This window comes from Lonchura striata, chromosome 19 (genome assembly GCF_046129695.1).
Source record: "Lonchura striata isolate bLonStr1 chromosome 19, bLonStr1.mat, whole genome shotgun sequence".
NCBI lineage: Eukaryota > Metazoa > Chordata > Aves > Passeriformes > Estrildidae > Lonchura > Lonchura striata.
The window spans coordinates 4,588,394-4,609,311 of NC_134621.1; the positions used below are offsets into that span (position 1 = coordinate 4,588,394).

At 49.8% G+C, this 20,918-nt stretch overlaps 2 protein-coding genes across 3 annotated transcripts in view; one reads left to right on the forward strand and one right to left on the reverse strand.

Moving 5' to 3' along the window:
- The window catches only part of RECQL5 (RecQ like helicase 5), a 37,825-nt gene extending 35,183 nt beyond the window's left edge, over positions 1-2,642 (forward strand). The window contains exons 18-20 of one of the 2 annotated variants that reach the window (XM_021541662.3): positions 628-876; positions 1,332-1,404; positions 1,504-2,642. In XM_021541662.3, coding sequence (XP_021397337.2) covers positions 628-876; positions 1,332-1,404; positions 1,504-1,604 — 423 coding nt within the window. In that variant the 3' untranslated portion in view covers positions 1,605-2,642. Of the gene's footprint in view, positions 1-627; positions 877-1,331; positions 1,405-1,482 lie in introns of both variants that reach the window. The other variant, XM_077787351.1, reaches the window with a different exon arrangement.
- Positions 2,643-3,709: 1,067 nt separating this feature from the next.
- Positions 3,710-20,918, reverse strand: part of MYO15B (myosin XVB) — a 43,177-nt gene continuing 25,968 nt past the window's right edge. The window contains exons 37-67 of the mRNA XM_077787435.1: positions 19,586-19,696; positions 19,339-19,433; positions 18,528-18,749; positions 17,930-18,042; positions 17,500-17,575; positions 16,930-17,090; positions 16,723-16,813; positions 15,987-16,194; positions 14,463-14,578; positions 13,861-13,920; positions 13,554-13,629; positions 12,957-13,075; positions 12,636-12,754; positions 12,090-12,231; positions 11,846-11,957; positions 11,217-11,377; positions 10,839-10,951; positions 10,676-10,739; positions 10,461-10,533; positions 10,029-10,105; positions 9,584-9,660; positions 8,876-9,006; positions 7,690-7,784; positions 7,350-7,427; positions 7,098-7,206; positions 6,635-6,783; positions 6,160-6,287; positions 5,290-5,423; positions 4,650-4,807; positions 4,128-4,241; positions 3,710-3,855 (exon numbers count right to left, since the gene is read on the reverse strand). Coding sequence (XP_077643561.1) covers positions 3,796-3,855; positions 4,128-4,241; positions 4,650-4,807; positions 5,290-5,423; positions 6,160-6,287; positions 6,635-6,783; positions 7,098-7,206; positions 7,350-7,427; positions 7,690-7,784; positions 8,876-9,006; positions 9,584-9,660; positions 10,029-10,105; positions 10,461-10,533; positions 10,676-10,739; positions 10,839-10,951; positions 11,217-11,377; positions 11,846-11,957; positions 12,090-12,231; positions 12,636-12,754; positions 12,957-13,075; positions 13,554-13,629; positions 13,861-13,920; positions 14,463-14,578; positions 15,987-16,194; positions 16,723-16,813; positions 16,930-17,090; positions 17,500-17,575; positions 17,930-18,042; positions 18,528-18,749; positions 19,339-19,433; positions 19,586-19,696 — 3,542 coding nt within the window. The 3' untranslated portion in view covers positions 3,710-3,795. The remainder of the gene's footprint in view (positions 3,856-4,127; positions 4,242-4,649; positions 4,808-5,289; positions 5,424-6,159; positions 6,288-6,634; positions 6,784-7,097; positions 7,207-7,349; positions 7,428-7,689; positions 7,785-8,875; positions 9,007-9,583; positions 9,661-10,028; positions 10,106-10,460; positions 10,534-10,675; positions 10,740-10,838; positions 10,952-11,216; positions 11,378-11,845; positions 11,958-12,089; positions 12,232-12,635; positions 12,755-12,956; positions 13,076-13,553; positions 13,630-13,860; positions 13,921-14,462; positions 14,579-15,986; positions 16,195-16,722; positions 16,814-16,929; positions 17,091-17,499; positions 17,576-17,929; positions 18,043-18,527; positions 18,750-19,338; positions 19,434-19,585; positions 19,697-20,918) is intronic.

A 20,918-nucleotide genomic window follows, 5' to 3' on the forward strand; every position in this document is an offset into this window, starting at 1 on the left:
CCCTCCTCTGTGCAACTCATGTGACTGTGCCCTTGTGGTGACTTGCCTGGAATTAGTGTCCCCACCCCCTGAGATCTGCCACTAACTATAATTAGGGAGCTGCTTTCTCAAGGCAAGGGCACAACCACAGGCCACAGACACACGGGACATTGGGAAGTGACCCTTGCTCACAGCTGCCTTGCCATTCATTTTCTGCTTCTGCATTTGGCAGCTGAGATTGCCTGGCAGCTGTCTCTGCAACACTGTAGTCTCCTTTCTTTTCAAACTGAGCAGGAGTGTGGCTCTCCTGAGTGTGATTCTTCCTGAGGGGTGTGTTCTGTTCTCAGCAGAAATCCTGAAAAATCTTTTCCAGTCAGTTTTCCTCTGTAGGATAGGGTCTAGCAATTAGCTGCCCCAATATGAGCACAGGGAATTCTTTAAATGGTTTTTTAAAAAGTCCCTTTGTGTGGGAAGTAGTGTCTGCACAGCAAGTTAAAAGAAGTTACAGAGATTCCTACTGGGTGTTCACTGGAAGCAGAGGCTGCAGGATGCTGCAAATATTCATGTTCTGGGAAGGTGGTGGCTGCTTGGAAGAGTAATGCTGCCACAGGAATTGGTAGGTTTGGTTTTCTTCTGTCCCCTCTCCAGGATATGGAAAGTCCTGCAAAAAAGCGGCTCCGGACAGCAGGAAAATCTTCAATTCTGACCCAGCCCGAGGGCAAAAGTGTTGGTCCAACAAAGAAGAAGGTGACTTTTGACTCAAATTTAGAACAGTGTGACAAAGGAAGCAGCAAGACAATACAGCCAGTGACCAAAGGCATATCCCTCAAAGAGACTGCAGACATCGTTGTCAAGTATTTGACCCCGTTCTACAAGGGGGGAAAATTTGCTTCCAAGGTAGAGTATAGCTCAAGGCCCTCTTTAGCAGAAGGAGAAATCTCTCTAGGGATCTGGGGCTCTGAGAAGGGAGAGATGATCTGGATTCCACCTTTTATTTATGTGCTGTTTAAGTGACTCCAAGTGCAGTAACTCCCCTCTCCCACAAAAGGGTTGGTGTCTGTTGGTTCCACACTTCCTCATGATTGTTCATATTTTCACATTAAACCCTGGCATGTTTTTAACTCTCACCTGTGAAGTAGGAACAGCTGAGGTTTGGTGCTGGTGTAGCTTCTTTGCTGTGCCCTGCAAGGCAGGATGTGTGTGCCTGGGCTTCTCCAGCACTGCAGGGCCAGCTGTGTGTGTTTAGTCTAGGAGTGGCTTGTGCTACAGCCACTTGGAAAAACAGACTTGGAAACAGACTGGTGAGGTAACTGGTGTCTGCTTTCTGCTCTCTGTCTTCCCCAATGCTGCAGGATCTCTTCAAGGGCTTTGCCAGGCACCTGTCTCACTTACTGACCCAGGAGCAGAACCCTGCCCGCAAGACAGGTGTGTCTGGGGTGATTGCAATGCCAGATGGGTTCATGGCTTTAGAGGGGGCAGATGTCTTAAGTATCAACTCAAAAGATGGTGTTTCCTCTCTTGCAGTGAAGGAGGAAGCACAGAGACTCATCAAGGAGTTTTTTAAAACAAGGCTCAGGTGTGAGAGTGAGGGGGATTGGGAGGAGCTGCAGAGCTTGGAGAGCTGATCCCTGCTGCTTGTTGGCTCTTCCTTCCTGCAGCAGCACCACCAGGGGATGTGGAAGAACTCAGCCATGGAAGGTTTTATGAGACTGCAGAAATGAGATTTATTTTTCTTTTCCCCACTGCATTTTTGCTCACTTTTGTCCTTAGTGACACACATTCCCAGGGAACCAGTTTTTTTGAACTCATGGTGAGTTTCCCCAGTAAGTGGGGTGCTCAAGGACCAAGAGGTGTGAAGTTGTACCTGCTGTATTTGTTAGGGTCTGCTGCCTTGGATGTTCTGCACTGTCTCCAAGCTCTACTACCTACAGCAGTCTGGGCAGGGCTCAGACTTCCAGCTGGGACTCTGCTTTGGGATGGCACCTTGCTTTCTAAATGGCTCCTCCCCTTGCTCCCCCTCTCCCTGTCTCTTATTTCAGTGTCATCAATATGTTATAAATTCTCATGCTTTGCTCAGGGCTGCCAGTGACAAACTCAATGTTTGAGTTCCTGGATGGAGTATTTTTGTTTGAAGGGCAGGGGAGGAGCATTTTGTAATTACCATGGAGGCAGTGCTTGCTTTCTAAAGGAGGAGAAATTCAGATTATTTTTCTTTTAATGTGAACTTCTTTAACTTTGTCCATTTCTGTCTGACCTTTAATTTAAGTGGTGATACTCTTTCAGTATTAACCCCTGCAACACTTACAGCCTTTGCTTGTAATCCCTAAAGCCATATTTGCTCCCTGTGCCTCACCAAAAGTCTGCAGTACAGGGGGCAGTGCTGCTGTGACCCTCAAATTGACACTGTGGTACCTCTGCTGCTATGTTTATATGGAACCTAAACCTGATTCCCTGGCAGGAGTCCTTTCTGTTGGATTTTTGTTGGGTTCTGCCTCTATTCCAGACCTACAGGAGCTGGTGGCCTCAGGCTCTAGTGCTGCCAGAGGAACGTACAGCCTCAGAGGCTGCCCAGGGGTTTGGATCACTGCATTCCACAGATGTATTTTTTTAATATGTTCTGAAGGGTATATGCAGGACTGACAATAAAGCAATGTTACAACTGCTGTGGATTCTTCCTGGAAGCTTTTTCTTACCACTCAGTCACTCCAGATGTCTGAGGTACATTAAGCAGCACTCAAAGAGAAGCACCTGCCAGGGAAGATGCTGTAGTTCCCACTGGCATCATCTCACCAGCAAAAGTCTAACTGTGCATCAGGGCTTGCACTGAGCACTCTCAGATCTATCCCCCCTTCCCTGCCAACAGTGACAACATTTTCCTCAAGCTTTACCCATTACCTGCAGCTAAGTTTTCCCAGGTTAAATGAAAGATGTAGAATTTCATACCTTGAGAATATCTCTGTGATTATTTAATTGCAATTTCCTAAAGGGCAGTTATTCCTCAGGTCATTAGGAGAGCTGTGGCAATAAAAATAAATTAAATATTTTTGTACAATCCAAAACACTTCAGTATAATACAAGTTCTGTTTGAAGAAGCTTCCTCCATGGGCATGGAGCCATCATTGAAGTCTGACAGCTGCATGACCATGACTGACTTCTTTATAGTAGAGGGAAGCATATGCATATAATTATGTCAGTGAGAAATTAATTAACAATAAACTTTCTTACCATTGCTGCTCAATCTGTGCCCCAGCATATGTGTTAATTGTATGATTAACACTGATCTGCTTTTCAATTAGGATGCTTTCTACAAACTGCTTCACAAATCCTGCTACAGGACCTCTGCATATCAATTCAGAGACAAATCTGGCTCCTGGAAAACACCAGCAGGCCATGCAGGCATTGCACAGCCTCAGCTGGGCATTGGGATACACAAATCTCTAGCAAGCACCAGGCTTTGCTCGTGATAATTAATTCAAAACAGAAAGGAGGAGTTGGACGGTGCAAAGCTTGAAGGCAAGTGCTTGCTTTGGGTCAGCTGCTCTTTGTTGGAACGGGCTGTGGTGTGGAGAGGCCCTTGGGGTTTGTTTAGCCACAGCATGGGTTGTTTGAAGGAAGTGCTTGAGGGCGGAATGGCAGGTCACGAGGGTTATGATCACTCCATCAACAAACGCTGTGGTGGCATTCTTAGAAAGCAGCTGGCTGAGGTCATGGGTGTCTTCTGGAAGAATTCTCTCCCAAAGACAGGTCAGGGAGCACTGACCAAGTTCAGAGAAAGGGAAAAAGTGCTGTTTTCCTTGGCCATTCTCCTTTCAGGCTCTAGGAGTGCAGCTCTGTTTTATCCAGCATGACAACAATTGTGTGGTACAGTTCTTTGGCCTGTCAAAACACAAACCAGCATCAATCACTCTTTACCACGGAAAGAGCTGCTTCCCCTAGTTAAATATCCCCATAAATCACTTCCTATAATCAAATATCAGCCATATGCTGGGACCAAGCTGCACTTCAGAGCCTGGAAATGCAGTGTCCCCCTCCTCCTTTGGGACACGAGAGAGGAGCAGCAGCACCATCCCTCAGCAGAGGCTCAGCTGGGCAGGGGAGGGCAATTTGGGAGGTACCAGGAGGAAGCTGCAGGTCCAGGATGATCTCACCTGTGACAGTTCCACCCACAGGGCTTTGGGGCTGTCAGGGGAGCCGTAGTGGAGCTCCAGGCCGGGAAGGCCTCCATCAGAGATGGGCCTCAGGGTGCGCATCTTCTGCAGCTCCTTCAGGAGAATCACCTGGGACACAGCCTGCCAAGGGAAAAGCCACCAGCCACTCTCGGGAGCAGTCCCTAAAGTGAAACCATCTGATTCTCACCAAAAGTCACCTCAAGAGCCTGTGGAAAGCTGAGGGAAGGTCTGGGACCCAGGGTGGTGTGTGCAGGATACAGGGCAGGCTCTAGCAGCCCAGCACAGCCCTGGAACTCCCACAGGACTGGGACAAACAGGAATGGCTTCTACATTTAGTGTTACTGTGGATTGTGCTTGTTAGCATAACCACTGGATTTACAAAAGAGCCCATGGCAATAATGCCTGCTGTATACTCCCTTACTTTGGGCCAGTGCTGTGATGCAGGGAAGTCCAGCCTCTTCCTTCACAAGTTCTTCTGAAGCCACAGATATTATCTGACACATCAGGGGGAACTGTCTGGCATACCTGGGTGGTGACATCCACCGCAATGATCTCCTCCTTGTTCACACCAAAGAAACAGGGCACAGGGATCATGCCTTCGCTGATTCTCTCCACTATGAAGATGGTGTAGCCAAAGAAAGGCAGTTTCATCACGTGCTCTAGAAGAGAGCAAAAAGTGGCCTGAGGGCAGCAGCTTTCAGCCAGCAATTTACTGCACCAGCCTGGGGTGGTCAAAACTGGCAGTGTTCCCAAGATTTTCTATATTAAAAACTAACACTGACAACTTCTGTATCCCTCCCTGGCTTCTGAGACTCAATTCCCAGTCGCCTGAGTGCAGGTCCTGTCCTTTTATGACTGGAAAACAGACATGAAGCCAGGATATCAATTAAAACACAGCTTGTACAGAGCTCTGTAATCCAATGCAGACTCTGACAAGAGATGGAATTTCTACCATGATCACCATGCTTGGGAACAAGATCTAATCCACAGTGAGGAGCTGTCAGGGAATTCCATTTTCATGGCTCATTCCAGGCTCCAAGAATCATCAACAACCTCATGAATTGTCCAAAAAGTGCATTCAGAGCAGCTTCCAGAAGCTGAAACAGCATAGAAAATGGAGCAGATCTGGATGTCTCCTCACCTATGAACTGGATTTTTGCATCCCGTGGCTGGAGGGGTGGCCTCGTTCTCAGCAGTGTGGCCACGTGGCTGTGCAGAGCCTTGGGGCTGATGGAGGACTGCAGGGTCTTTGGAGTGTACTCCTTCAGCTCCTCCCTGTGCCAAAAACCAGATTCTAATTCATCCCCTGCCCAGCTAAAATCAAACATCAGCCAGGGAATTAAGAGGAGGGAGGGCATGGGGTAACAATTTTCCATTGTGTATCTGGGAGCAAGGGTGAAGGGGGAGAGGAAGAGCACAACAGGTGATGCCTGTGTTGGATAAGGTGGAGGGAACCACCAGAGACAGTGAGACCACCCTTGTCCATAGAGAATTCCACTGTGCACCACTGACCAGTGCATGGAGAGAAATCCCTCCTTTCTGGAGACAGCAAGAGCTCTTCAGTGACCAGCAGGGTTATGCCATTTCCCTGCTGCTGATGCTTTAAGGGCATCTGAAAGAGGCACTACCTCAACTCCAAGTCAAAGTGCATAAGGAAAGGAAGGAATGGCAAGGTACAGCTTGAAACTGCAGGACTGAAGGTTTCCAGTACCCAGGGACAATTTTGTTCCCATTGAGCATCTCACTACAGATTTCAGGTGGCCAGGGTTGAAACCTCTGACACTTGTGAGAGAGAATAAAGGCTTCACCCAAACCATGAGCTCATGCCCTTCCTTCTTGGTGTTACAAATCCATTGCAATCAAATGAAATTACCATGGCACCCTCATGACCCTCTGTGTCCCCCAGAACTGGACATTTCTTAATTATTCAGAGATGACTTCCAGGTACCTGCCCCTAACCCCTGTGGTGCCTATGGCCATCACAGAGAAATCCCCTCTGCCACAGGCATACCTGGAGGGAGCAGAGTTCTGCTGCTCCACTTTGGCCCAGTGCTGGAGCATTGCCAAAAGGCCCACCTGCATCTCCATTTCTTTACTCTGGTTCAGCAGGATCCTCCCATTCAGGTAATCCCACAGCACCTGAGGGACAGCACAGCAAAGAGGCTTTTGTTAAACCTGCTGAGGGTACAGGCAAGTCTGGGCAGTGCCAGGCTGCACAGATCCACATCCTGCCTTGCTGATAATGCAAAATAAAGGCTGAGCTCAGGAAGAGCCTGGGGAGCTGCACAATGTGTGGAACAGCACTGCTCCAGGCTGAGGCCACAGGCACAGAGCCTTCCTGGCATCCATAGCTTCAGTGTTTAGTCACTCCCACAAACAGCACACAAAGCCTATCAGCACTCCTGCTTTTTCAGCCCCCCCCGGACATTCCTGTTGGCTGGGACACTACATCTCTCCCTGCTAGGGAGGGTCCTGCTCTTCCTTACCTGTCCATAATGGACATCTGTGTAAACATCGTTGTCGAAGTGCAGAGGTGTCCTCCAGATGAGCCTGCGTAAAGTCACAGTGACCAGCTTGTCCTCCAGCAGGTAATCATGGAGATACTCCTCCAGTTTTATTGGTCTCACCATTTTACCTACATGACACAGAGAGAGGGTCATCCATCCTTCTTGGTAGAGAGGCTGGGACAGGAGCCTTCCTGCACACCTCAGTTCCACCCCACCCTAAGACTCCAACCATCAGCCATTCCAAAATCCCACACCTCTTTCAGGAACAAGCTACCCAGACCCTGAGGAGAATCAATCCTTAACCCTAATACAGAGGGAAACTGCTTAAGAGGACCCTCCCAGGAGGCAGCAAGGGTGGAGGAACTATTCCAAGCAGGAGCTGTGATGCTCCCTTTTGCAGAGGCTGCTGAAAGATAGAAGCTCCATGCTGGTCTCTACTTGCCGAGATTTTTGTCGTCACTCCTGATAGCAAAGAGAACAAAATCCTGTATCTCTTGCTGTTCACCTATTCCCATCTGCTCACAGATCTCCTGCAAGAGCTCCTTGGCCACCTGAAGCAAGGAAAGAAGGAAATGAATACCCTGACCAGGTAAGCCAAAGAGCAGATAGACACATTATTCCTTGTCAGATAAGGGATTTCCCTGGTGTGGCTCAGAGTCCAGACCAGTGAAGGAATTCACAGCTGGAAACTCACAGTGAATGTCCTGATCCTGGTGAGGTACTCCATCCCTCCAGGCATCAGCACAGCCAGCCGGCGGGCACTGTGTCCCTTCTGCAAAGGACAATGTTCAGGCAGCAAGACATGCAGGGTCCCATCACCCATGTTTGTCCCTCTTCTTCCTCATCCCTGCTGCCACTGCTTGTCCTCAGCACCTGCCCACTCCATGGCACTGCACTTCCCGAGCTCCTTCCATCCACACGCTCCATTTCCTCTCCTGAAACACCAGCTGCCCCTGTCACACTGCACGTGGCACCTCCAAAGCCTCTTCCCTGTCCCCCTTCCCAGCACCCACCCACTTCCCTGCCCTCCGTACCAGCAGTGCCTCCATCTCCACAGGGAAAGGGAGGTGCCGACGGCCCCCGTACAGGAAGTTCTTGCGCAGGTTGCTCTGGCAGATCTTGGCTATATCTGCAGGAAAAGGAAAAAGCTCCATGTGCTGAGCCAAACAGAGACCTAAACATGGTGTCCTGTGGTGTTGGGTCAACCTGGCCAAGTTGAATTCAACCTCTTGTCTTAGGTTGTGAGATGTGGCTGGCTGTGTGTATCCTATTGCCATCTGTCAAAGGTGGGGCAGTCATCTGCTGCTCATTGGGCAGTTTGCTTTATCTCTCCCACACCCAACCCTCCCTCCAGGAGATCTCTGTTGTTCATGGCCACTGAGTGTCCCTGCATGGCTGAGAAAATTCCATCATCCATGGGGAGATGCTGTGCCCAGGGGAGGAGCCAAGCATTCCTACCTGGATCCAATCTGACCTGGGCACAGCACAGCAGCCTTTGCCCCCTGCATTCCCAGAGGAGCAGCTTTCTCCCCCCTGCATTCCCAGAGGAGCAGCTTCCTTCCCCCTGCATTCCCAGAGGAGCAGCTTCCTTCCCCCTGCATTCCCAGAGGAGCAGCTTCCTTCCCCCTGCATTCCCAGAGGAGCAGCTTTCTTCCCCCTGCATTCCCAGAGGAGCAGCTTCCTTCCCCCTGCATTCCCAGAGGAGCCCAGGCCCATCTCCCCCAGCCCTGCAGCTCCAGAGGAAAACTCCCCCCTTGTGCAGATCCTGCTCCAGCAGAAGCACAGCTGGCACTGCAGGAGGGCTGAGCCCCCCTGGGATGGGGCTGAGCCACCTCCCTGACACACAGGGGGACAGGGCATGTTCTGACTCTGGCAGTGGTTTGTTTTCTTTTTTGTACTATTGCATTTGTATCTTTAATTTTCCTAGTAAAGAACTGTTATTCCTATTCCCATATCTTTGCCTGAGAGCCCCTTAATTTCAAAATTATAACAATTTGGAGGGAGGGTGTTTACATTTTCCATTTCAAGGGAGGCTCCTGCCTTCCTTAGCAGACACCTGTGTGTTCAAACTAAGACACCCCTGGGCACTGCTAGGAGAGCAAAGAGATTTGACCTCACCTCCCACCCTGCCAGGACACGTCCAAACATGGCAGTGTCTGGGACAGAGGAACAACAGATTAGATCTGGAATATTTGCTGTACAGGACACAGACAGTCTTACCATGGTGGGTTCTGGATGGATCACTGCTGGCCAGCTGCAGGAACTTGGTGGCATAGGGCATCAGGATTTTGGAAGGCAGGAAGTACCCAGTGAGCAGGTTTAGAAGCAACCAGCCCCGCAGCTCGCTCTCCCTGTGGATCAGAAAGGACTGTGGGCACCTTGGGACAAGACAATTCCTGCTCTGAGTAGCTCAAAGTGAGCTTGTGCCCTTCTGAACACCTCTGGCAGTTGGCAGAAAAGGAGGTGTCAGCCCTTGGTCAGAGGTTTCTTGTGCCAAGTAAGAGATTGATTCAGTTATTCCAACAGCAAGCAAAGAAAGGGAACAATCAAGGCCACTCCGATGCCACTGCTGCCACCTCCCAGGGCAGCGTGGGGCCAAGCCAGTCCTTGATTGGTGTTTATCAATTCCCCAAGGCTGGGAGGAGGAAATCAGTACTCTGAGCAGCACCTGACCAGGAGCCACCAGGAATGTTTGCTGTGCCCAGATAGATCAGCAGCCAGAAATGTAGGGAAAGATATCTACAAAAGTGAAAATGCCAGACCCAGTGACCAGCAAATTTCCTGAGTGCTCAGCAGGAGCTTCAGCACTGGAGCAGCTGGGGACAACCCATCATGAGGGGACACCCTCTTCCCTGGCCCTGGTGTCCCTGCAGCAGACAGTTCCTCTCCAGCTGTGCACACACAGGAGCTGGCAGTGCTGGTACTCACTGCTGAGGGTTGTGTGTGACTTGTTTGATGACCTGGCAGTAGATCTCATCTTGCAAATTCTCCTTCTCCTTGCACAGCTGCATCCAGAGGGGAGAAAACAGCATCAGAGAGGGGATGAGAGATGTCCCCAGGTCATCCTTGTGCCCTTCCTCTCCCAGCTTCAGAGCTCTGTTAGTTTGGCTTAAAGTTTGGGCTTTGCAGCCTCTGATCCCTTGTGCTATTTAGGCTCAAAGGAGGAGAGAGTAGAGGCAGGTTGTGCTCTCATCCAGACAGTGATATCCAGGAAAACCATTTACATGCAAGCTCTCCCCACAGTCTGTTTCATCTCCCTTCCTCATGTAGGAGGTGCTATTAGGACTCTCCCTGCTCTTTTCCTTCCCAGCAAGGTCTTGGCCCTCCATTCCCATTGGTGCTTCTGCACCTTTCCCAGGGGAAGCTCACAAACCTGAAGGATTTCATAGATGCATTGGACCTCAGTCTGGTGCTTGTGTTTTGGCCGATCTCCCATGAACCTCATCAGTGCTGCAAGGCAAAGCCTGGCCTTTAGTCTGAGATGGGGTGGTTCTGCCATGGGGCTAGCAGTGGGCAAGAAAATGTCCTGAAAACTTCTCTGCTGTTACAAGGCTTGCACTGGACATGTGGAGTCAGCCCAAAGCCCAGGCAGTGTTCTGGGACACTTAACACTCAAGGCAAAGTCCCTTTTGCTGGAAGATTTCAGCAAGCACACAGGGGGTTATGAACTGCAGAAATGCCTTCCTGCCTTGCCAGAACTGCAGAAGGGGCCCTCCACTCCCACTGAGCCCCACAATGTCTGTGTGCACCCACCCTGACCACCCCACTCCCCCTCTGTGCTGTGCTGTCCCAGGGAGGTCCTTACTCTGGAAGTTCTTTGTAGCCAGCTCGTTCAGCTCACTGTCAGCGTACCGGAGCAAAGACTCCTGGATTGGGACCTACAGGGCCAGAGCACAGGGATGAACCAGGGCTTGTCCAGAGACAGCAGCCAAGGATCTGTTCTTTGGCCATGTGGGGACAAAGCCAGAGGCAGTGCTGGAGCTGGGATTCTGGCTGTGGCCGGGGGGAGGCTGAGCTCACCTTGGTGTGCCGCACCAGGTCAGCCACGTTCTTCTTCTCAGCAGACATCCCCTTCAGGCCCTGCCTAGAGAGAAGAGAGGGAACATGTAGTCCAAGAAATACCCCCAGAAACAGCCTGGTGTGGGTCAGGCTACCCAGGCCCTGTTTGGGAAGGAGCACTCACATGGACTGAGCCTCTCGGAAGTAGCTGGTGGCGAAGTCAATCATGGTGTAATGGTCACCAGCAGGGACTAACATGGTGCTAGTGGCTTCTGGTGTCAGGCTGAGCACAGAACTCTGCAGGAACACCACAAAACCCACCCTAAAACATCAGCTGAGGAACTGCAGTGTGTGTTCTCAGCTGCCAGGCCTCATCTGTGTGTGGTGCCTCCCCTCCAACACTGTGATGGATTTGAATGTCTCATCTACAAAGACTAAGCACTCATCATCTTCTTCCCTCTGCCCTCAGAGGTCAGACACTACCAGAGCCATGGACCCACCCTGGCAGCTCCCACAGAACCCAGCCATGTCCCCTGGGTGAGCCTCCCCAAGGACTGCTCACCTCCCTGCTGTTGTTCCTGCTCTCTGGGGCAGCTCTCATGCTCTTCCTCCTCTCTCCCCGTCTGTCTATGCTGGTGCTGAGGTAGTCAATGGCAGGAGCCAGCTGCACCAGGCTGGTGGGGAAGAGACCACAGCGGCCACCGGTGGAGCCAAACTGCCACCCTGGAGGAGCAACAGAGAAAGGGTCAGGAGCCAGGGCAGCTGCCAAGAGAAACGAGCACCGAAGCTCTCAGCAGGTGAAGGAGAGCATCAGACTCACCAGGATTTCCTGTATCCTTAGGAAACATATATATACATAAAAAACTATAACTGATATATAACTATAACTATATATTTTAAAAAGGTTTTTATAAAAAAACTTTATAAAAAGTTTTTATAAAAAAACTTGATATATATTTTTATATTAAAAATCTTTATAAAAAGTTTTCTATAACTATATATAAAAACTATAACTATATATATATATATATAAAAACTTTAATTCCTATAACTGAGGCAACTGGGACAAGGCTTGTCTGGCAGAGCTGGAGGCTGATGATGCCAGCCTACCCTATATTCCTCTGGTTTTGGGCACCATGGGTCCAGCAGGCCCTTGATCCTCGTCCTGCCAATCCCAACACACCCCCTCACCTGGCTCCACGCCCTGCATGGGCAGCAGCTCGATGAGGTCGCCCTTCTTGAAGCTGAGCAGGCTCTTGTCATCCACGAAGTAGCTGCGCAGAGCCACCACATAGTTGGTGTCCTGGGGAAAGGCCACGGCCAGGTCAGATCTCGTCCCAAGGATGTGCAGGGCTCAGATCATGTCATTCCACAGAAACTCTCAGTTTCATCTGGGAAACCACCTTCATTCCCTACTGCACTCCAGCTGCCTCACCTGCCTCAGCTCCTGCATGAAGAGTTCCACCATGGCCTTGATGCACGGAGCCTTTGGAGAGTGCAGGATGAGCTGCTCTGTCTTCAGGGAGAACTCCAGGGAATTGCTGCCTTTCATCTCCACTGACAGTATATCTGCAAAGCTGGGAACACAAGCCAGCGTGCTCAGACTCCTTCTGCCAGAGCTTGGGATGCAGAACGTGGGGATGGGAGCCCATTCCTAGGACTGGGAATGGAGACATGCCTCAACATTCTCCATGCTGGCCTTCCTCCAGCTGCTCATGGCTTTCACCCTGAGGAGCTCCCTGTGATGACACACGGAGCTGATTCACCCCCAGCGCTCACTTGTTGTAAGCAAAGCTCAAGGCAGGAAGGAAAAGGAGAAGCCAGACTCATTAAAAGGAGGGTCAGTGAGTCACAGCTGGCCTAGGATAATCCTGGAGGGCACAGCACAACTTGGAATTTTCAGCTCCCCCATTCAGTTTGCCTCCAACACCCTGCCAGACACAAACTGTCCTCCTGCAGCAGCCAGGGCCCTTTTGCTCACCAGTAGCTGCATAGGATCTTGAGGTGCTCAGGATGGTATCCAGCTGCTTTCTCCACCTTCAGCAGCCTCATGCCCCGGTGAGAAACACCCAGGATCTGCACATCACTTCCCGTTTCACCCTGTAAGGGAAGTGCAGCACAGAGAACTGAAGGCTCCATCCCACCTGCACGGGTGGCACCAGGGAAAGGAGATATCACACAAGAGGTGTGAAACCCTGCAGGGTATGGAAGTACAGAATCACTGTAGTGTGGCCAGGCAGGGGGACAGAAAGAGTGACCTGGAGCCACAGCTAAGGGGTCTGGTGAGAGAATTAAGACTCACCTGAACTGGGAAAAGGCGGGAGAAATAGTTGGCCCAGTTGTCCCGAGCAGCCACGACAATTCTCTTCTTTATCCCATCCTCCTGAATGGACTGGGCATTGTTGCCAACTCGGAACTCCACTAGCAGGGTTACAAAACTGTTACTTGCTTAGAAAGACAAAGGTGGCCAAGTCTCCCTCTTCCCAGGGATTCATTCCCAGTCCCTCTGTGTTCACAGCACAGCAAAGCACATGCAGAGGGGAAAGCACACTTGTACATACCAGTCTACTACTGGTTTCCATCCCTTTCTTCATAAAGATCATGTCAGAGATGACAGTTGGAATTTGAAACAAATCAAAATCCTATCCTTGGGCTTCAGTTTCCTCTCCCCACAATAAACATTTCAGAACTAAGTTTTTCTGGCTCACAGAAATTTCAGGGCCATTTGGAATAAACCAACATTCCTACACTGCACTCTACAAATGTGCTTTTCTGCTGCAGTGACAAACATTTCTCCTCTACCCTAAGTACTGACTGAAAGGGTTGGAGGTCAGTTTTCATTCCAGACCAGAAGCTGGGATGGGCACAGAGGGGAAGGGGTGATGGGGCTGCTAATTACTCAGCAGGTCTTTCATCTTGCGCTTCTCCTCCCTGGAGATCCGAAAGCTGGACTCAGAGAAGGTGTCACGGATGATCTGCAGAGGAAGAGAATGGAGAGGCTTCCATTGCAAAGGCCACACCTGGCTGTGCTGGAGCATCTGAGGCTGTTAAACTGAGCCTCAGAGAGGAATGAACAGGGACTGGGTGGATCTGGGGAAGAGAATGCTCGGGATGGAGAAGTGAAGGTAACTCATGCAATGTAATTATGCAGTGTTTTGTCCCCAGAGAGACAACTGGCCTTGAGCCACACTCACTCCAGTGCTTACCTGTTCACACAGCAAGTTCAGACAATAAGGGTGGCTGAAATTTTCCTTGGGGTAAAACACCTGCAAGAGGAGGGCAATAGTGGTTAGTTACAGATAGTTACAGATATTGCAGAAGTAGCTCCCCAGGGATATTTTGCAATCCATATGCCCTGCTGCCAAGGAGGAGTGAGTTCATCTCCAGGAACAGGCAGGAGGAGACACTGAATGTAAACAGAAGGACCAGGAGTGAAGGACCAAAACCTGAGTCAGACCAAGGGGGATGAACCCTGGTGAGTTTAGCATACTCTCCAGTACATGATTTTAAACACATTTGTACTATATTAACAGGAAAGCACCAGGCAACAACAAATTCAGTTCTAGATTTCTCAGTAGTCTAGAGGGAGGAAAGGACAGGTAGAGAAACTGAGACAAGTGTCAGTAAGGCAGAGCAGGACTCGGATTCCCCATGACATGATCCCCTGCCTCCATCTCCCATGTCTGTGATCCCAGAATTATCTTTGTGCTCTTATCTTGCATTGAGTACTTATGACCAAAAAACCCCATTTTAACTAAAGATGGGACGAGCTCCCCTCCCCAGCCAATCCTCAGCTAAGGAACTGAACCTCTTTACGCAGAAAAATTTTCCAGGCAGGGTCGATATAGGAAAAGCTGACACTGGTGGTGAGCTTGTACAGCTGGGTCTTGATCCCATCATCACCTGCCATTGTCACAGCAGAGTCTGCATGGGGAGAAAAAGCAGTGAAGATGGGCTGGGAGGGTTACAAGGTCCTTTCCACCCACCAAAGACCTACCAGGAGAAAGGGGACAGTTCCTGATGGAATATTCCTGTCAGGGAATCTCCTGAAGGTCAGTGAGCAGCTCATGTAAGCACAAACCAGTCATTCTCAGAATTTCTGGTAGCATTTACACTTCCACTGTCTAGCCACAAAGTTCATTGCTAAGTACAGAAACACTCCAGGCATGGGGAGCACTCAGCCTCCCACGTGAAATACTCCCTCGGTGCTTGAGGTTGAAGACACAGGTTTCACTTTGTGTCATTATAAACAGGCTGCTAAAATTTTCAGAGGAACATAGAAGTTCTCCCCTGAGCTGGGAGGCTGCAAGGTTCTGGTTCAGGGCACCCAAAACTAGCACCAGATTGTGTCTCTGCATATGTGTTAAAGACAGGCTCAGTATGAAGGCAACTGTTCAAAGTTCTTACTTTTTAAGGCAGGAATGTCTTCATTTAAGCACTTCAAACTTTCCAAATTTCAGAGTCTATAGACAAATAATGTAGTAATTCCCATACTTCAGTTGTTTCTGTATCCCTGTTCCAAAGCATGATGGAATTTTTCAGGCTGATCCAGTTACTTTGATTTACTTTCACAGGACTTCCCAAAGAATATTTTTTTAAGAGAGGAGGAGCTAACAGGGAAATTCTTTTATACCAGGGAAGTTGCTGCAGGATGGAGTCCTTCAGTAATGTGTTTGACTGACTGTTCCTTGCAGGTTATGAAATGTGATGCTGATGAGAATTTTAAACAGCTTAAAATACATTGCTACAGGTATCCAATGTATAAAATGAATTCAGGCTCACACTGAAATTCAAAGGCAAAATTAAGACTGAATAACACTTCCAAACTACTGCTGACAAGTATTAGCTCTACTTTTTTAAAATGGGCAGCATCCAAACAGTCTTTATATGTCCAAGGTCTCCCAGGCTCAGCCTCCCTCTGAGAAATATTCCCTATTCCAGAGTCTGTCTCTAAGATCCCTCCAGAGATCTGTAAGGTGAAAGACCTGGCTTTCCATTCCTCCCTGGTCTAAAGTCCACCCACTAATTGCCACTTTAATAATTATGCTGTAGGTAAACAATAAAAGGAGCTTTCTATATTTAGCTGCATTTTTCAGAAGGGAAGAGTTAAGACCTGGGAAGTGCCACGCAGGTTGCTGGGCCAGGCTGGAACTGTGACATCTCTGATTGCTCACAGCTGAGATTGCACCATCTCCCTGGTCTCACACAGCTCCCTCAGCCCCTGGCACACTGCCTGCTGCCAGGACCTGTGCCAAGACTCTCCTGGGCTGATTCCAGCCCCATCCCCTCCTGCCCTGCCACCAAATCCCACATGGGGGAAATCAGTACTCACCCTTCCCTGTGGATTCCTGCCTGCCTTGCTCCTCAGGCATTGGTGGGGGAAGAGGGGGAGCTGGAGGGGCCTGGGCAGCTGGTGGGGCATCCTCTGGTTTGAAGATGGACAGGAGAGGCAACTGCTTTTCCTTGATAGAGCTGGAAGCTTGGCCTGGCTTGGGCTTGACAGGTGGAGGTATCTTCTTCTCCTGTGGCACAGGAGATGGCTGCAAGACAGCAAAACATTTGAGCCAGTCTTTCCCTGCATTCCTGGGCTCTGTCCTGACAGTGCTGTTCCAAATCATCTTAGGGCAGCAGTCCACCCCTGGAGCAAGATCTATGTGAACAGCCCACCACTGCCTTTAGATCAACACAAAATCTACAAAGAGATGATCAACCAAACCCAGAGGACCAAGTATTTGAGATCAAAACATCTGGTTTGGAAGGGAAAAGAGGATGTTAACAAGCCAAAGCCTTGGTGCCAAACGTGAAGAACATGAGTTGCTTGCTTCCAGATCAGCCTTTAGCATTTCACAACAGCACTTGCTGCTCCAGAACCTTTTCTTCAGGACCTCAGATGACTTTGCAGGAACTCAGTCTAGGGTGGGTAGGACCATGGTGTGAGCTCCCAGTTATCTCACAACCCAGCCAGAAATCACCTGGCTGCTACTGCAGCACCAGGGAGATCCCAGCCTGCTGCAAATGGGATGGACAGGCTCTCTCTGCTGAGCTCCTGAAGAGAGCAAAGAACTCACTGATCGCTGAGATGAGGGGTTCATCATTCCCAGCTTGGCCAGAGCCTCATTTTTGGGGTCATTCTTCTTTATAAATGGCTTGGGTACTTTCCTGCAAGGAAACACAGGACAGCATTATGGGGTTTGGGCACAATGGAGCCACATGGCAGAGCTGAGATAGAGAACCCCATGTCCCTCTGGCCCACAGGGGGGATCCCACACTCTCACCTGGTGGGCTGGATGGGCTGGGGCTCAGGGGCTGGTCTGCTCTGGTACATTTTGATGATGTTCCTGATCTCACGGCTGGGTGCAGGAAGCTTCTCAGGGCCTGAAGGCTTCACTACAGGTGGCTCCTTCTTTGGTTTTGGTGTCTCTTTCTTTGGCTTTGGCTCAGGAGGTGGCAGAGGGGAAGCAGGAGCTGTTTGGGTGACAGCTTTTATCAACAGACCAGCAAAGACACAGAGAAATCCCTTTATCTCACTTGACCTTCATTTTCTTTCCCTCTGATGCTGCCTGGCAGTGGCCTGACATTCCTCTTTCCTCTCCTGTCAAGATGCAGACTCCCAGAAGAATCAGATCCTTTCCTCCTCTGCCTAAATCCTGGCCTGATGTTCCTGGAAAGTTCTTCCTTGTCAACCTGCTTGAGTCTCCACTGCATAACATCTTACCTGGCTCTGGTTTAGGGACAGGCTTCACTTCTTTCCTCTTCTCCAGCTCCTCTTTTTTCCTCTTCTCCAGCTCCTCTTTTTTTCTCTTCTCCAGCTCCTCTTTTTTCCTCTTCTCCAGCTCCTCTCTTTTCTCCTCTTCCTCCTCCTCCTCCTCCTCTTCCTCCTCCTCTGTTGGCTGGGGTTTTGCTGGAGGAGTCCAGGTTTTGCTAGGTCTGACTTTCTTCACTCGGATGTGCTGCTCTCCTGTATAGAAAGGGGGACTTGACTAGTCAAACCCACACCAAAAACCTGGCACTGATGACACAGTTCTCACTCTTGCCTCAGTCAGCAAAAACCTCTTTCCTAGAGTGAGGGAGAATGTGGCAGTCACATACCCAGAGATTTCTAGAAAACTGGCCCCACAACAGCTCACAATCTGAACTGAAGCTAGCAGAACAAGAACCCCAAACTCCTGCACACACATCACCAGCAGCTCCTGCAGGGATTAGCTGGATTACAGACAGGGAGAGAAGAACACCTGGGCATGCCAGGAAGGCTGCAGAGCAGAGTGAAATTCCCACAGTAGCAGATGCTCACCCAGCTTCTGGAAGTAATCTTTCTTCTGCTGGAAGGTTTCCCGAGGGCAGTCATCATCATCACTGCTGGAGAACCTCTCTTCCACGTAGTCATAATCCTGCAGACAGTAAACTTGTTTAGTTAGCACCAGCCAGCAGTACCTCTGCAGTGCCCTTCACTCAGGGGTGATTTTGTCTCAAACTGTTCTGATCTAGAACCTCTCCACACCCAGGAGTGTCCCAATAGATCAGTTTCCAACACAAGGAGCTCTCGGCCAAGCACAGAGAAGGGGTATTATGTTAGATGCTCCATACAGCTTGCTGGAAGATAAAGAACTCAGAGTAACTAATTCTCCTGTGGAAAAATTCAGCTTAACTGGAGATGAATTGGCCAGCCTTGCAGCCAAACCTCCACAGAACAAAAGCCACCGAGGTGTGATCCTTAAAGACTCAGCAAGCAGAGTTTGAGAGATCTCAGTATCATCAGGAAGCACAAATCTCTGCTCTCCTCTCTGCCAAACCACAGGCACACACGGATGGATGCAGAGCAAACACAAACACAGTTGGTTTATTCCAAACCCACCACGGTGTTTGTTTCTCATACCGGCTCTTTTGCCACAGCTGGTGGCTCTGGAGACCTTGGTGGTGTTGCAGCAGCCTGGCTGCTGGAAGGCTTCTTGGGTTTTGGGAGAGTGGCTGGGGCTGAGGTTTGTGCTGGGCTTGAGACTCTTGGCCTTGAGTTCTCCAGAGACTTTTGCCGCTTCTGCAGCTCCTGCTGCTGCTGCTGCTGGGAAATGCTCATGGCTTGAAGGGTCATCTGCTGGGCCTGGGGAAGGAATTGCAATGTCCATGAGCTCTAGGCTACACAGACTCAGCCATCAGTCACAGGCTGTCCTGTTTTTCACTGTTAATCAATCCCAAGACATCCACACAGTGCACGGCAAATCTCCCAGTGTGTGGACAAGGCATGCCCAGGGAGTCTTCTCCCACCTGGCCAAGGATGCAGAGCTCCTGACACCCCCAAAGGCTCAGCTGCCAGCCTGGGACTGCCATGCACTCAGAGGGCTTTGCACAGAAAGCAGAACACTGCAGACCTGCATCTGTAGCAAATCCCATCTTAAACCCCATGGGAATTACAGTTGAATCTTCTCAGGGCCTGATCCTCTCTCTGCTCCTCACTCACTGATGGTGCCTCAGTGTCCCCAAAGAACACAAAGGCGCAAAAAGAAGGCTCCCAGTTTTGTAGTTTTAAATAATCCCCACTTTATAATGGGGATTAAAATAGAGTTCACCCCAGCATGTGAGTAGAGAGTGACACAGAGCAGGACCAAAGAGGAGGAGAGCTGGGCTTCCCCCTCCAAGGCACAAACACCAATGTGTGGCTGTTCCCCAGTTCCTGGGGCCTTTCCACTCACCATGAGCATGGCCTGCTGGTTGATAAAGGCTTGCTGCTGTGCTGCCAACTGGCTGGAATCTACAGCTGGAACCACAGGCTGAGGCATCACCATGGCTGTGGAAGACAACACACAAGTCTTCAAAATCCTAAAATCCTACAGGTGAACATTCCCCACTGAGCCCCTCACCTGACACTGAAATGCACAGGCACCACTGACAGCCCCCTTCCACCCCTCCCCTCTGCAGCTACAGAAACACTGCTGTTACCTGGCATAGGTGAAACCCCACCAAGCCCTGGCATCACGGGCATGGCTGCTGGCACCCCCACCATGGAGGGCATAGGCTGGTAAACTGGTGTTTGAGTCATTCCAGACAAGCCTAGATGCAAAAGACCAAATGAACAGTGCTTTGGAGAATCCCAAATGAGAATATCCTGAGCAACCCCAGAGAGCACTTCTGGTGCTCTCCACGTGCACCAACCACAGCAGGACACAGCAAAGCTCAGGTGGGAAAAGGAAACTAAGAAAAATGTGTGGCCTGCCAGATTTTAAATAGCAGTATCCAGACTCTGTTTCTGCAGCCTAGCTTTGGACACCACCATTCTTCATGATTAAGCTTATAAATAATTCCTGCCTGTGTATGATTACAGAGGCTTTCTCTTGAGCACTAGGCAAAGATTTCTGGGGCTGGGACTGTCACACTGGTGTCTTTGCAGTGAGTGGCAAGGCTGGATGAACAATGAGCCCTGGCCTGGATGGCATTGTGTGTCATGGGGAGGAGCTGTGGGGAGAAAGGAATTCCTCTGCTCCCAGCAGTCAAGTCCCATATGGGGTCACAAACAAACCCCACTGAGTGTGAAGCCAGCAGAGTGAGGGGTGTGGGGGTCAGACTCAGATGAGAGGAGTCAGCACTCAGCACAAATCTACTGAATCATTATGTCCTCACCAGTGAGAATGGCCCTGGGATGATCATCATATACCACCTAAGTGACAAACTGGTCTCAGGCCAATGATCTGTAATAGGGCTTGTCATGCTCCAGATCCTCTCCAATAGCCAGAAGTAGTGCCTGTCTCAGGAATGACTGAACTGGATATTTCCCACCTTTCTGAGACTGCTGGATGTGTTCCTACCCATGCAGATTTGTCAGTACCATTAATATATTGGTGTTTTACTCCACCCCGCTGCAAAGGCCAGAGTCTTAGCTCCACAAAAATGAGGAAAAGTAAAGAAACCAAACACACAAACCAGAACCTCTTCAGGGTTCAGACTTACTAACCCAAGGAGTAGCTACAGATGATGGAAAGTTCTGTAAGGAAGTAATAAAAAAGATTTAAACCACCCCTGATAAAGACATCAGCTGCTCTGTGAAAGCATGGGGTGAATAGAAGGTGAATACATTACTTAAAAATATCTTAATAGGGAAGAGGGGTCTGGGTCAGAAACAAGCTACATGCTGCCTTGACCCCAAGGCCAGCTCAGAAGAGAAATTACAAGCACAACAAAGCAGTTCCCTTATCTAACACCTCTGCAAAGCATCTGTCTCACCTAGGAGGAGTGCAGCCTGTGCTAAAGCCAGTGCTCTGCATGAACCAGCTGAGCA